Source organism: Cydia pomonella, chromosome 1 (assembly GCF_033807575.1).
Source record: "Cydia pomonella isolate Wapato2018A chromosome 1, ilCydPomo1, whole genome shotgun sequence".
NCBI lineage: Eukaryota > Metazoa > Arthropoda > Insecta > Lepidoptera > Tortricidae > Cydia > Cydia pomonella.
The window spans coordinates 35,843,569-35,858,567 of NC_084703.1; the positions used below are offsets into that span (position 1 = coordinate 35,843,569).

The window sequence follows — 14,999 nt, forward strand, 5'->3', positions numbered from 1 at the left end:
CTGCACTGGTTGCAGGTGTGTATAGGCTGCGGTGACCGCTTCCATTGGGCGGGCAGTGTGCTTGTTTGTCACTAACGTGGTATAAGCAATAAATAATAGTCTTGATGAGTAAGAAATTACTGTCTAAAGAAATGTACGGTCGACAATACAATACGTAATTCATTCAAGCTTATAACGAAAATTACACAGAGTACCTAAATAAATTAATACAGGACTGATAATATCGAGAGTAAGTTAATTGTTTTTGTATTGTAGTTTTTGTTTTGTGCGCTAACAATTTTGATATTGTATCGTATCGTAAAGAGATGCCTTTCTTACACTCACAGTAACACGCCGTATGTATATAGGTATATATTGACATATTTATATCTTGATTCAGTTGAAATATGGAGTACTTCCGTATAAATCCGATGAAAATGCAAAAATGTTTAAACACGGAGCTGATCTGATGATGCAATCTGAAGGTACCCAAAGTTACTCCTGGATGGAAGAACACAAACATATCAAGTTTAGGCTCATTAGAAAGGTCTCGAGAAATACTTGATAGAGTGTGTCTTACAATTTTTTCACAGTAATTTGTTACCACACATGTCCAGCTTCTTCATCAAATGTTTAGTGTAAAATTGCCGCGCTTACATATTTGTTCTCTGGCGGCGTGACGTGGTGCACGCAGCGCGTGGTTGGCACGCTGTCGAGCGGGACGCCCCTCGCCGGCCCGCTTAGAGTGACAAGCAGGTGCAGGGTGCCGTAGCCGCACTCCAGCTCCTGCCAGAGCTCGTGGGTGCGCTCGCGCTCCAGCCGCGTGAGGTCGATGGTACATCTGTACCCAGACGCAACAGTTATTTGCGATACATATGTTTGGCAATAAGAAATTTACAAGGGCCGTACAACGCATGCGAAAGCGTGTTGTCTTTTTTTTATTTGTTATAAAATAATTTGATTAATAAATAAAACAAAACTATAATACTTATTTGGTTATGTATGATATTTCACCCTATTAAGCATATGTTTAATTGTCCATTTTTCAAAATTATTTAATTATTTAGTTACCAAAGGTCACGAAGAATTAGTTATTGCTATAAGTAGTTTAAAGTCGATTATGTCGATATATTATGTAGGTAGCGCATCGTTAGATGTTCATAATAATATTCAGGTTAGGCACAGACAGTTTTGTAAGCGGATAACAGATATCCGATGAAAATTAATTGCAACAACTTCGCAGTTGCAGAGGCTACTCTCAATTCCTGTATTGATTCGATTTACTTTAAATCACAGTATGGCATTTGTTTACGTTGGCTCAGAAACTTGTTAGTGGGTCGTCTGTGGATAATGGCGTTGCATTTGCATAATTGTGACTACCTACTGTGCGAAAAGTAGTTTTCTTTCTGTTGAGACTTGAAATACCTACCTACCTATCTAACCTATTCATTTATTTCGTATACGCACAGATACATTACACTTCAAAACATTAGAAGATGAGATTAATATTAATTACATTAATAACAAGGAAAACAGATTGAAATTATACAACATGAGACAATTAATAATAATAAATAAAAATAATAACAATAGATTTAAAAAGTAATTACTTATCTCAAAATTCAGTATTAATTAGCCGTTTCTTTAATTTCCTGTAAATTTAAAATTTATATTTTCTACGTTTTGAATGTAATTTGGGAAAGCATAAACAGCATTGTAAATTTTTGATGAAATCGACACGAGTATTTAAAAATATCTGTTTATTTGTAGCCTATAGGTCTTCCACTACTAGCTACTCGCTATACGTTAGCAATTGGACAGCTACCTAAACACTCGATCAAACTCGACTACCTACATCGTTGAAATAGGTAATGTTAGTATTAATCATCTGTGTATGAGTCTAATGTACTCGTTATATAAGGATTAGAAAGACGAAAATACCTACATTCGAGGTGTTATATCACAAATGTATCTGTTTATGCAAACGAATGAAGTTTTTCGGTAGTAAATAATCAATAATGCTATTTTTGCGTCAACTGGAGATAAAGACAGCGACAGTTTCTAATCGTGGTTTCTAAACTCTAACAAAAAACCTATAAGGACATGTCTCGGATACTTCGTGTGACAAGCACCCGAAAACTTACTACTTCTATTGCCCAATTCTTCCTGATCATCCTGCTTTTGATTGTCAACGAACTAGAATGTTGCTGGCTTTAGTACTAAAATGGCAAATCGTTAGTAGAAATGGGGAAATAATACTGTAATTTTTATATCGGAGATATAAAAAGAAGGTTTAAACGGATGCAAACATAGGTACAATACACATTTATAACAGTCGCTGTAGCAATTAACAGTTTTTTATACAATTCGCATCAGGTACAAGTCCTAAATGATTTTGTCACAAACAAAATATACTTATCTACGTCGTTAATTAATTCTCACAATTTTATCAAGAAGTCGAGAGGTCCGTCTTGAAATAAGGTGTACTGGGGTTATTCCGATAGGTAGGCACAATATGCCAGTAACACTTAAATTAGGAGATATTGTATCTAAAATTTAAGGAAACTTACCGGCCCATAAAATTCTTTTGTTTTCCTTTGTGCCACACTGTCACCTCCAAGTGGTTGTCGTCGTATTGGTACAGGTTGAACCTCTCACACCAAGTTGGCTTAGATTTTGGAACTTGTTTCGATTTGTGACTTTCATTACCTAATCTGTAACAAACAATATTTTTTTTAAATGTTTCACTTATTGTTGCACACACAAAGTATGATTCACTCATAGGTACTTAAAATACCATCTAGAACTTTATCTTCTCTTGCGTTGACTACCAAGTTTAACTAGCTCCTATGCTACATTGAGAATAACCTGATAATATGCCATAATTAATCAAATTGGTCAGTATTTTGATCGTCTCAAACATATACCTCACATACTCGGTGTGTATGTATATACACATGAAAAGCAATGTATCCTCATTTCTTCATTACCTAGTCAGGTTGAAAGTAGTAGGTACCTACTTGTATAATGCTTTCAAAATTTATTTTTGCAACGTTCGTGGGTGACGAATCTGAGTGACCCCGGGGCTTGTAAGCAACGGCGTGTCCAATCTGTTTTTATGCAATAACGAAGCCGGAAAATCAACACGTTTTTTTTTCAAGATACTTTATCTGTTTTTTTCCTACCATTTATACAAGCTTTCCAAGGACCGTGTAGGTAGTGGCGCATGAAGTCTCGTAATGTTGCCCACAAATTTTAAGACCTCTTAATTTATGAATTTAATACATTTTGTGTCAGAAAGTGACGTTTTTGACACTGCTACGCTTGGCTGCTATGTGTAACGCGATTTTCGAAATGTTATCTGTCTCTATCACTCCAATATGACGAGCGGGTAGGGTACTTACTTAAACTTGCAATACAGTCCATTCGAGCCATTAGCAGGCCCGTAAGGTAAGTCTTTGGCGTCGACTAATGTTACATTCACAGTAGATTTCCATGATCTTCTGAGAATATCAAACTTTCTGTTTTTCCATACATACTGAAACAAGATTGAAAATTATGAAATAAAATTTACGTAAACTTTCGATTTGACATTATAGGCTTCTGCTCACTTAACCAAAAGGTACATAATTTCGGCCGGGAAAAAATTATCCTGTTCTGACATTTCCGCATATTTTTATCAATAAGTATAACCATTTTAATATAAATAAGAAATTTAAAAAAATCTTATTATTTTAAATATCATTAACAAAGACCAAGTATCAATTGTGACCCCTTCACCTATTTATTAACCTTTCATATGCTGAACGTAGAACTTGGATAGGTGAACCCCATGACCGGATTTAATTTCTATTAACTGACTTAAAAAAAGCGGCCAAGTGCGAGTCGGACTCGCCCATGAAGGGTTCCGTACCATTTATGACGTATTAAAAAAAACTACTTACTAGATCTGGTTCAAACCAATTTTCGGTGGAAGTTTGCATGGTAATGTATATCATATATTTTTTTTTGGATTTTTCATTCTGTTATTTTAGAAGTTACAGGGGGGGGGGACACACATTTTTTCACTTTTGAAGTGTCTCTCGCGCAAACTATTCAGTTTAGAAAAAAATGATATTAGAAACCTAAATATCATTTTTGAAGACCTATCCCTAGATACCCCACACGTTTGGGTTTGATGAAAAAAAATTTTTTTTTTAATTTTTATGACGTATTCAAAAAAACTACTTACTAGATCTCGTTTGAACCAATTTTCGGTGGATGTTTGCATGGCAATGTATATCATATTTTTTTTTTAGATTTTTCATTCTGTTATTTTAGAAGTTACGGGGGGGGGGGGGGGGGGGACACACTTTTTACCACTTTGGAAGTGTCTCTCGCGCAAACTATTCAGTTTAGAAAAAAATGATATTAGAAACCTCAATATCATTTTTAAAGACCTATCCATAGATACCCCACACGTATGGGTCTGATGAAAAAAGTTTTTTTGAGTTTCAGTTCTAAGTATGGGGAACCCCCAAAATTTATTGTTTTTTTTCTATTTTTGTGTAAACATCATAATGCGGTTCATAGAATAGGTACATCTACTTACCAAGTTTGAACAGTATAGCTTTTATAGTTTCGGAAAAAAGTGGCTGTGACAGAATCGGACAGACAGACGGACATGACGAATCTATAAGGGTTCCGTTTTTTGCCATTTGGCTACGGAACCCTAAAAAGGATGTTATCCTCGGTTTTTTTTATGTGTTTGTTACCTCAGACCTCCGTGTTTGTGAAACGATTTGGACAATTATTTTTTTATAAAAGTATAATGTTCCAGATTGGTCCCATTTTAGTCAAACTCCGGTTTCAAATTGAAGGAACTCCTTAAATATTATAAGCATACGTATAATGTTTGTACTTGATCAACAAACCAAGCATTCGAAAGAGATGCCATTTGATGAATAACGGAACACTTCAACGACATGTATTTCTCGTTTGGCGATTTGAATTCTATGTAAAGTTTCTTAAACAAGTAGGTAAGTAAGGAGTTTTCTTAATTCCTAGACCTAGACAAAATTAATCCTTAATTTTTGTCTAGGTCTATGAATTAAGGAAACTCCTCTAATCTTGATGGATTCTGATTTAGACCTTGAATTGCATACTTTTATACAAACTATACAATAGTTTTAGTTACCCACAACCTTGCGTTCTGTCTTCTTTATATTCAGTTACAAAAGATAATAGTTACCTTATGCACTTTTTTCCCATGATCCCTGAGCAGAGAAAGTCCCGAGCCGATGCGCTCCATGAACTCTGTGGAGACTGCCAGCGGCGCCGGCGCCAGCGGGTCCATCGCCAAGCCTTCCGGGACTGCAAATGACCTGCGCATACAAATTACGACACTGCTGAGTTTCACCGCTCTAAAATATCTGTTCATAAGTATCGGGTCGCACGTTTTCTAATTACAACAAAACATAAATACTAACAATGGCGTACCGACTCCGCCGGCCGGCCAGAAACACAGTTTGCGATGCTCTTTCACGTGCTGCCCGGGGCTAGATCCCCTTACTGACTACATAAAAATTTTGTCATCTTCACCTGGGGTCCATCCAAACAATGTCAATCCATCCCATAGCGCGAGAACAACACAAATAGAACAAACACTACTAAGTAATGAAAACACCATAAATTAAACTATGAAATTATATGTATTTTAATTCAATATATATTGCGCCTGCAAAAATACCTGCTGTACAACTTAGAAATCAAGCGTGTCTGACTTATGGACGTTTCCATCTAAATGACGTATAATCATTTGATCATATCATTATATACTAACAGCCGCAGGCGTCGATCTCTATTCAGGTTTCTCTATATTTTTATATTATCTTTGTAAGTATTCTCGCCTGCTTTTACGTAGGTAGATAAATAAAAATAATATGAATAAAACATTAAAAACACGCCTGGCTTTGTTAAGCCCAAAAACATGATACTGTTGGAGTATCTGTACGTTATAGGCACTATAGGTAGGTAGAGTAGAGCAGGGTCAATCGGAATACGGGGCAGTAAGGCATCGTCCTGTACGAATATGATGGTCGTATTTATCTACCCGACTACTTTCAATGGTGTGGTGTTAAAAACGAACAGTGTCTTTATCACATGGAAAAAGGCATCCATAATTACGCCAGCAGGTATTGATAGCATAGGGTATCGTTTAAAATACATATATTTAATTACAATTTTCAGGTATATAATAGGCACAAAAACGTGGTTCATTTGGCCCAACTCTACCCTACTTAAGTAAAATTTGAGACTTCATGCATTTACTTTTATATAAATCCTAATAGATGGTTCATTCTCAAATTTTTGTATAACTTATAGAACCGTAGGAAGGGAAAAGCCAATCATCATTTACATGCAGGTAAACCATAATTAGCTTTCACAAATTGTGAAAACAATATGCAGTCGGTAAAAATAGTTATTTTATTAAATGCCAATGGATTTATGTTTTAACCATGTTTAAAAGTTTCATAGATAGCCAGGTTAGGGTGCTTAAATAACCAGAAATAGAAATATATATATATTTGAAATCGCGAAATGTCTGGTTGACGTAACTGGTGACCAAAGCACTGGCGGCTTCCTCGCACAATGTATCAGTATTGCGATACAACGAGGAAATGCCGCCAGCATCCTTGGTACAATGTCTCAAGGGCCTATTTTAGATATAAGCTAGTTATAGTAATCATCTGTGTATATATATAAACGTGTACTGACTGATTGACTGACTCATCAACGCAGAGCCGAAACTACAAATCTAGGTTGTATTTATAAAGTGTACAAGAGCTTAGAGCAATTTTGAGAAATTCTACCAATAAGGGAGTTAAAATGGATTGAAAGTTTGAATTAATCTCCTAATTCGATGAAAAAGGGTTGAAAGTTTGCATCGGGAGCGAACATTATTTTAAATAGTGGACTTGAAAGTCTTCTAAGGGGGCTAAGAGGGATTATATTTGAGATTTTTTTTCAGTTAGGGGCTTGAAACGTCGTTGGTTGGGACAAACAAATCTTAGGCGTTGTAGGTATAATAATTAACAATTGATTAACCGTCCCTACTACTATATTTTGCTGCATAATGTGTTCTAATACGCTCATGTATAGAATATATAACCACCGACATAAAAATCCACGCGTACGAAGTCGCGGGCAACAGCTAGTAATTTCATACAGATGTATAGTATGGAGAATAGTACATTGTGCAACGAGGGGGGTAAGTTAAATTTTGGATACGAGGGTGGTTTGGACCCAAGTTTGCAATATTCTTACCCCCGGAATGACACACAATGTTTTCATCACACTTGGGAAGAAAAAACTAAATACTAAGCACAATAATTCTTAAATACGATATCATATGAAACATTCGTCCGCCATTTTGTAATTTCTTGGCAGGTGAGGCATCGAAGGCACAGACCTAGGTATACGGCATTCAGCCACGATTAAAAAATATTTTAAACGGCTGTTAAATTAATCAAATTAAATAATTTTAAACATACTTAAACAAAAATATTAAATTATAAACGTCAGTATTTTAAAAGTAGGTAAAACTTATTTATGCTACTTGGTTTGTATGAATAAGTGACATTATAAAAAAAAGTCTCTAGGGAGTTATATCATTTTAATTCACAATCCATAACTCCCGCGGGAACAAAATAGGCATTTTTCCTTCAGCTCACCTGCATGAAATAAGATCTTTCTTGAACAAGTATGATGAAAACATATTTTTTAAGTACCTACGTCCTTTATTTTCAGACCTAACAGTACCAGAGCCTGATCATGCTAACTCTGCGCACACTTTGAAAAAACAAAGTGTAGAAGTTTTCATATGCACAAATGCAAGATATTTTTACAGTACATATGGTGCTACTTTGCCGCACGTGTGTGGGAATGAGCACTTTCCGAGCATATATCAAAACTTTATTCATTTTATTTCCGAGCATATATCAAAACTTAATTAGCCATATATTTTGTACTGTAAAACGTTGTACAATAGACGTGCGAATAGGTAACTCGCAACTCGTGTTGATTACTTGATTCTAAACATTCCCTTCGGTCGTGTTGTAATTTATCACCACTCGTTGCGAATTTCCTATTTTCTGCACTTGTATCGTTAATAACTATTTCAAGTGTTTTAAAATAATTTTTTTTTTTGTGTAAATACTTAAGAGGGAAGTATACCAGGTGATCGTCCATAAAAAAATAGAAAACGTTTTTCCACTCCTAAACATTTTCCATTCTTCATGATTTTAGGGTTCCGTACCAAAGAGGTACAAAAGGAACCCTTATGGTGCGACTCTGTCAATGCGTGTCACATCGCTAAATATCTCGAGAACCACTTAAGCTATCGATTTGAAATTTGGAATAGTTATGAATAACGCTAACACAGACACATTAAAAGATTTTTTTTTTAAATTTTTAACTATGGTAAATTCCAAATATGAAGAGAGGGCAAAATTTCAAAGTTTAGTGATTAGGTCAAGTGGGGTATCATTTGAAAGACCTTAACTTGTACATTCCAAAACCTCTTTTTCTTATTTTACATAGTAAAAAAAATATGAAGGAAAATGTGAAAATAGTACCATTCCCTCCCCCTCCCTATCTCCAAAGTTTAACGAGGGAAATATATATATATATATATATATATTTTACATAATATTAACATTACTATAAATTTTACAGGAAAAATATATTAAGACCTCTGTCTTGGTAACTTTTATTATAATTTACAAAAAACATTTTCGAATTCAGTTTGCAATTTAACCAACTTTACGTGTGTTTATTACATTTAAAATTTCTATGGGATTACATTAAAAATACAATTTTTCAAAAAAAGAACAATTTTTGAAATCGGTTGACAAGATAGAGAATTATCCTCGACAAACCAACATACGTGCATTGCATCGCGCAAATTAGACAATTTGCCGATAGATGGCGCTATACCCAATTATGCTTAGTTTAGGTACTTCTGATTCTGATCAAAAGTCTTTCGCCTTTAAAGTTACACGAGATAATTCAAAGTTTGAACGGAACCCTCGGTGCGCGAGTAAAACAAACTCGTACTTGACTGGTTTTTTTTAGTATGTTTTTGACACAATGAAAAACTAGGTTTATAGATTTTCCTTTTTAGGTTTCCGTAGCCAAATGGCAAAAAACGGAACCCTTATAGATTCGTCATATCCGTCTGTCTGTCCGATTATGTCACAGCCACTTTTTTTTAGTATATTATTTATATTTAAGTAAAAATATTACAAATTCGGTCCTTTAATTTTTATCACTTCTAACAGTTCTGATTGTAGTTTTTTATCGTTGCAGAATGTACTGGACAAGGATAGTGGATCGTAAATATCGCAATAATCCACTATACTCGCCGTAGAAAATAATACATTAAATAATGGACCTACGTTTCAAAACCAATAACTAGGTAGGTACTTACATTTTACATGTCTTCTTAATAAACATGTAATATCTACATTATCTACTCGAGTCGAAATTACTCATAAGTAACACTTTAAACTGTTTCACTGGAAGTAGTATGAAACTAGGAAATACAACAAGGTTAATAAACTTCTAGTCCTAAGTGTAACTTACATTACGGACATAGGTCAGAATTTTCCACCACAAAATAGCACTGCGATTCATGATTGCTATTTATAAATAACCAGTTTTTAAATACTCGTAGTAATTTAGGATCAACTTGCCGAACAACACTGTTTCCGATAATAGATTGTTGTTCTCACATTAAGTATGATAAATATTGTTGTTTTGTCTTATTTTCACTGTAAATACACGGGGTTTTTAATATACGTAAATAAATACGTCGTTTCCTCGAATGAATAGCACCGTCTCACGTGTTACATACTACCCATGCATCACAACCGCGGATAGTTACTGTATTTGTACTTAGTTTGGACTGTTAGGAGGCTTGATTGAGACACGTGATATTTAGTCGTCTATCCATCTCACTCATAGCGCGTGGGCATCTCGGCAAGGAGCATACGATCAATCGACTACAATCAGAACTGTTAGAAGTGAATCATAGCCAAATAAGTACAGTTAGTTGAATTGACAATGACGAAAGCGTGCGTAAATTATTAGCCGACGATATCACTGAAAATACCCATGACTAGCAAATTCCATCACCGTTGATCAGAATGTTTAGGTACTTTATTGAAATATAACTGTTCATTGTAAATGCTAATTACGCATTGGTATGGTGATGAATTAGTAAATTAGGTAGCGAGAAAATAAAAGAGAGTGAATTGGAATGATGTATAGGTATATGTCCTTATGCTACTAACCGACTAACGGACTTAGAAAGTTCATGGAATAATAAATTAACATTGATTTAACTATTAATGAGTTACCAGAAAAAATAATTTAGTTACTTAAGTAACGATGTACCTAACTATTTTGTGCCCAGCTATTAATAATTATGGTTGAAAAGTAGTGTCCGACCGAAGTTTCGGTTTCAGCAGGTTTCGGCATAAAAATCTTGTTTCGGTCGAAGGTTCGGTTTCGGCGCAATAACTGCCGAACCTTTCGGTCGCACCGAAACTTATGACCTTGTACTTTCGAATGTATTTTTTTTAGCGTAGACTGTTCAATTTACTAAGCGGACACTCAAAATGTATACATATATAAATCAATTAGTTGGTGTGGTGTGGTTTTATTTTTATAAATGTATTAAAACGAAACCGAACGATATAGAAGAGAGAATAGAATGTAAATAAATTGGTAAAATTTTAGAAATATATTCGGATGCGCCGCATAAATACCTGCATATACATTCTTTTGAATTATTCTTATGTTTTAGCTTCTCGCCTATCATTTCTTAAGTTCACCTTTACAATTCATTTAGCTCCACTGTCTGACCAGCATAGTGCAGTACTTGCTAAATCAGGCCAAAACAAAGCAGGGATATGCTTCTGATGGATAGTAACTATTAATCGTTTTTCGTTCATTATTTTCTGTAAATTCGCAACCAATAAGTTACTTTTGCAAAATAGAACGCAGCACTTTTTAGGCTACTGGAATAAACTGGCTGTCAGGCAAGAACTTTCTTCCCAAATTTATCTACACTCAGTAAATTGAACAGGCCTTATTAGAACTTGGTTGATTGTGACCTTTAAAAATTCGAACTTAGAATAGGTACATTTTATTTTACGTTTTTTTTACTAAACTTGTCTTATTTTGTACCACCTATGCCACAGAAATATAAATATCTATGACCTATGCGAATTATAGGTAAGATTCATGGGTAACGCTCCAACAAAAGTTTCGGTTTCGGTTTCGGTTTCGGCCGAAACTAGAACCAAAACCACACCTTCGGTTTCGGTTTCCGCAAAAAAACGTGTTTCGGTCAGACACTATTGAAAAGCAACATTTACACCTTCGGTTTAAAGAAGAATTTTTATTGTCTAAGAAATTGCAGAAATTTCACTAGCTTGGAATACGCAACTGCGCACACCTTGCTTAAATTATTACTAATTTGTTGTTAACAGGGTGCGTAGCCAATGTGCTAATCGCTAACACTCCGTAGCGAACGAAACGCAACTGTCACTGCCCTACTAATGTGGAAGAGTGATCGAGAGAGATGAGAGATGACTACGCTACGCTACGGAGCGATAACGATTGACACGTTGGTTACGGTATATAACCGCTATCAAAAACGGTAAAGTGACTTTTCTTCTATTTTAATTATACTTTTCACGAAGTTTCAAGGTCCTAGCATAAAATAAAAATTTAACACCATACAAACGTTAAACCCCTTTTTAACCCCTTAGGGGTAAATCAGTTACTCAGTCAGGACGCATTAAGCTACACAGTTAAGACTAAATAGTTACTGACTGATCGACTAACTTATCAACGCAAGAGTCGAAATTACAAAAGCTAGTAAATTGAAATTTGCACATGTGTACAAGAAATAAGAAGCGATTTTTAAAAACTCAACCCCTAAAATATGTGGTACTAGTTTTATTTTAAGCTAGAAATTGAATAATAGTACATTATGATACGAGTGTGCTAAGTTGGTCATTCATTACACGCGAGGCGATATTGTGCGCGCGAGCTGTAAGCTGTAATAAGAAAGCCGATGTGGTTAACGACCAATGCACTCGCGTTTTATACGACGTTTTTCAACACACTTTCGAGGAAAAAACAAAACTTATAAATTAGTTTTTTTTTTGTCAAAACAGTAAGTACAATTTTCAAAACGGTGGCTTATCGTTTTAACATCTAATAATTGCACCAAAGCGTGCTGGGCTTGTAGGCACTTATTTGCCAGTTCATTGAATAAAAGTTTCATATGCCACCAATTATTTTTCATCCGATTTTGATGGTAAAAGCCTATCGTTCTCGGCTCTTGCCTCTAAGTATTACTGGCAGCGTCAATTTTATGTGTTCTTCATTTTCATTGCTTGAAAATAACATTTTCGTCAATATATTTAAACTAAAAACATGCAAAACTATTCCAATTTTATGACAAATACGGAAAATGGCTGGTGCGTATATTTTTTTACGCACGATTCCTATGCGCGCGTAAGGCAAAGGCGCGAACGAAATCGACAAACAGCCAATTTAATAAAATGTAAAATAGCTAATATTTTCGTATTTCTATTCGACGGATGGATACTTATTAAATCGATAAAATGTCATGTTTAGTCATTAATGTAATTTACAAGATAATTTAATCTATAAATTATGTTTGGTGTAATAAAACCTCTTTGAACTAACATTTGAAACCTAATACTTGGTTAAAATAATTTTATTAACGACCAAATTAAGAAGGCTTCGTTTCCATGCATATTATAAGCAATCAGCTACCTTCTTAACTCAGTCGGATAATATAATGAAAAAGCACGTGTTTTATAATATAATGAAAAAGAACGTGTTTTATAATATACTGAAAAAGCACGCGTGTTTAATATCTAGGATTATGAGCCAAAAATCGGTGATATAAAAATGTCGTTTTGAGCAAGTGTCCTGACAAAAAGTATTATATTAAATTACTACAAATGTAATTGCAGAATTTTTCAAAAGTAGTCCCCTAAGGTAAATAAGGCGGTGACAACTTGTATTGGGATCTTTTAAAGTAAAGGACTTAAAACTTTGTATAAATGCAAGAAAAATAATATTAGCTTTATTAAAAATTCACCTAGGGGGAATAAAAAGTATTTAAGTTTGTAATATTGGGTACAAAATACTTTGATTTAACTTCTTTGAAAGACGTAACGTTAGAATACAAGAAAAGTAATTTCAGCATAAGTATTTGAAAATTCAATCCCTAAATGGGTAAAAAAGAGGTTGAAAGTTTGCATCGGCTACAAATACTCTGAAACTTCTTAGAAAAAGGTAATAGTAGATTACTTACAAGAAAATGTATTTCAGCATTTTTGAAAATTCATCTCCAAATTGGATTAACACGGCGTTGAACGAAAAATCGTATATAAAAGTTTTTATCGGGTACAAACAGTTTCAAACTCCTCAGAAATACATAATATTAAAATAAAAGAAAAGTTATCTCAGCGATTTTTAAAATGTATCCACTAAGAGGAATAAAAGGGTGTTGAAAAATTTGTATCGGAAATGATAATTTTATTAATCCGAGGAATTAGAAACTTCGTAGATAAACACATTATTAGAAAACAAGGAAAGAAATGTCAGCGTTTATGATAATTCATTCCCCTAGTGATAAAAAAAAGGGTTAATTAATGAAATTTTGTATCGTGTACGAAAACTTTTTTGACTACGAGACTTGAAACGTCTTAGAAAATTATAATTTTAAACAAAAATATTTCTGCGTATTTGAATAGGCATTAATTGTCTAAGGGAGTTAATATGGGATTGAAAATACTTTTTCACGTCAGCAGCTCGAACAAGGGTAATTTGCTGCTCAAATACAGTGAGCAAAACCGCATTTTGCTCACCGAGTGAGACAAAATAACATTCAAGTGACCTTTAGATTCAAATGTCATTTCAACGTGCGGGGCCTAATACAAGTTCGAAATATTTGGATTCTATTGTTTTTATCCCTTTCACGTCATTAGCAAAAAGAAAGAGACAAAAAAAGTGCATACGTAATTCAACGGTATATTGACGGTTTATAATAGACCCCCGAAATAAGTCAGACCGCGTCGTTCCAAAACACCCTACGAGACTTCATTCGTAATAATTAATTAGTGAAATAAAAGTTTAAAATTTAATAAAAACACCATATTTTACGTATTTTACAATACAATCAAAACAATGAACTTATACAAATTTACGCAATTGTTACGCAGTAAATAATTCTACTTAACTACTTTTAACGAACTTTACTATAGTTGACAAATAGTAGTATCCGCAATTCGGACCGGATCTTACAAAGTTTTTTTTTTACAAAAAAAAGTTGTCGATTGAACTGTCAATTGATGTTCGTTAATTCATTATTTTTGTATTATTTTATTGAAATTTCTTTCGTTTTGTTTTATTGCGGTAATTAAAGTTAATTGTTAGAATACCTTCAGAAAATATGAGTGAAATAGTGATCCGTCCGTCTGGATTACATTTTTTCAGGTTGTGTTTTTTGATGGCTGACTGACGTGAAAAATTTTGTGTACTACACGAGATCAAAGTTATTTACATCTCGTGCGCTTTTGAGTCCCTTACTACGCTCAAGATTCTAAATTAGATTCACTCGCTACGCTCGTGAATCTATTATAGAATCTTTCGCTTGCACGGGACTCAACACAAGCACTCGAAGAAATATCAAACTTTGCTCTCTTGTTGTACAAATAACTATTTCAAACGAGACAGTTCGAACTTCGTAAATAGGCATTATAACGGGTATTTCCTGTAACTAATATATGTAATAGCAAATAATTATACATATAGTACTTACTCCTCAAACGATGTCATTCTGTCATTCTTTGTCAGTCTTTAGTTCAATAAGTTTTAAAAATTATGAACCCTTTAGATTTTCGTACAAAATAAACATCATCTTCAAT

At 34.2% G+C, this 14,999-nt stretch overlaps 1 protein-coding gene across 9 annotated transcripts in view; it reads right to left on the reverse strand.

Moving 5' to 3' along the window:
- Positions 1 to 14,999, reverse strand: part of LOC133521405 (multiple C2 and transmembrane domain-containing protein-like) — a 59,788-nt gene that overhangs the window by 14,346 nt on the left and 30,443 nt on the right. For 6 of the 9 annotated variants that reach the window (XM_061856403.1, XM_061856414.1, XM_061856395.1 and 3 more), the window contains exons 2-5: positions 5,210 to 5,342; positions 3,384 to 3,517; positions 2,550 to 2,693; positions 637 to 820 (exon numbers count right to left, since the gene is read on the reverse strand). In XM_061856403.1, coding sequence (XP_061712387.1) covers positions 637 to 820; positions 2,550 to 2,693; positions 3,384 to 3,517; positions 5,210 to 5,342 — 595 coding nt within the window. Of the gene's footprint in view, positions 1 to 636; positions 821 to 2,549; positions 2,694 to 3,383; positions 3,518 to 5,209; positions 5,343 to 5,559; positions 6,102 to 9,448; positions 9,490 to 9,603; positions 10,061 to 14,999 lie in introns of those variants that run through there. The other 3 variants (XM_061856389.1, XM_061856382.1, XM_061856374.1) reach the window with 3 other exon arrangements.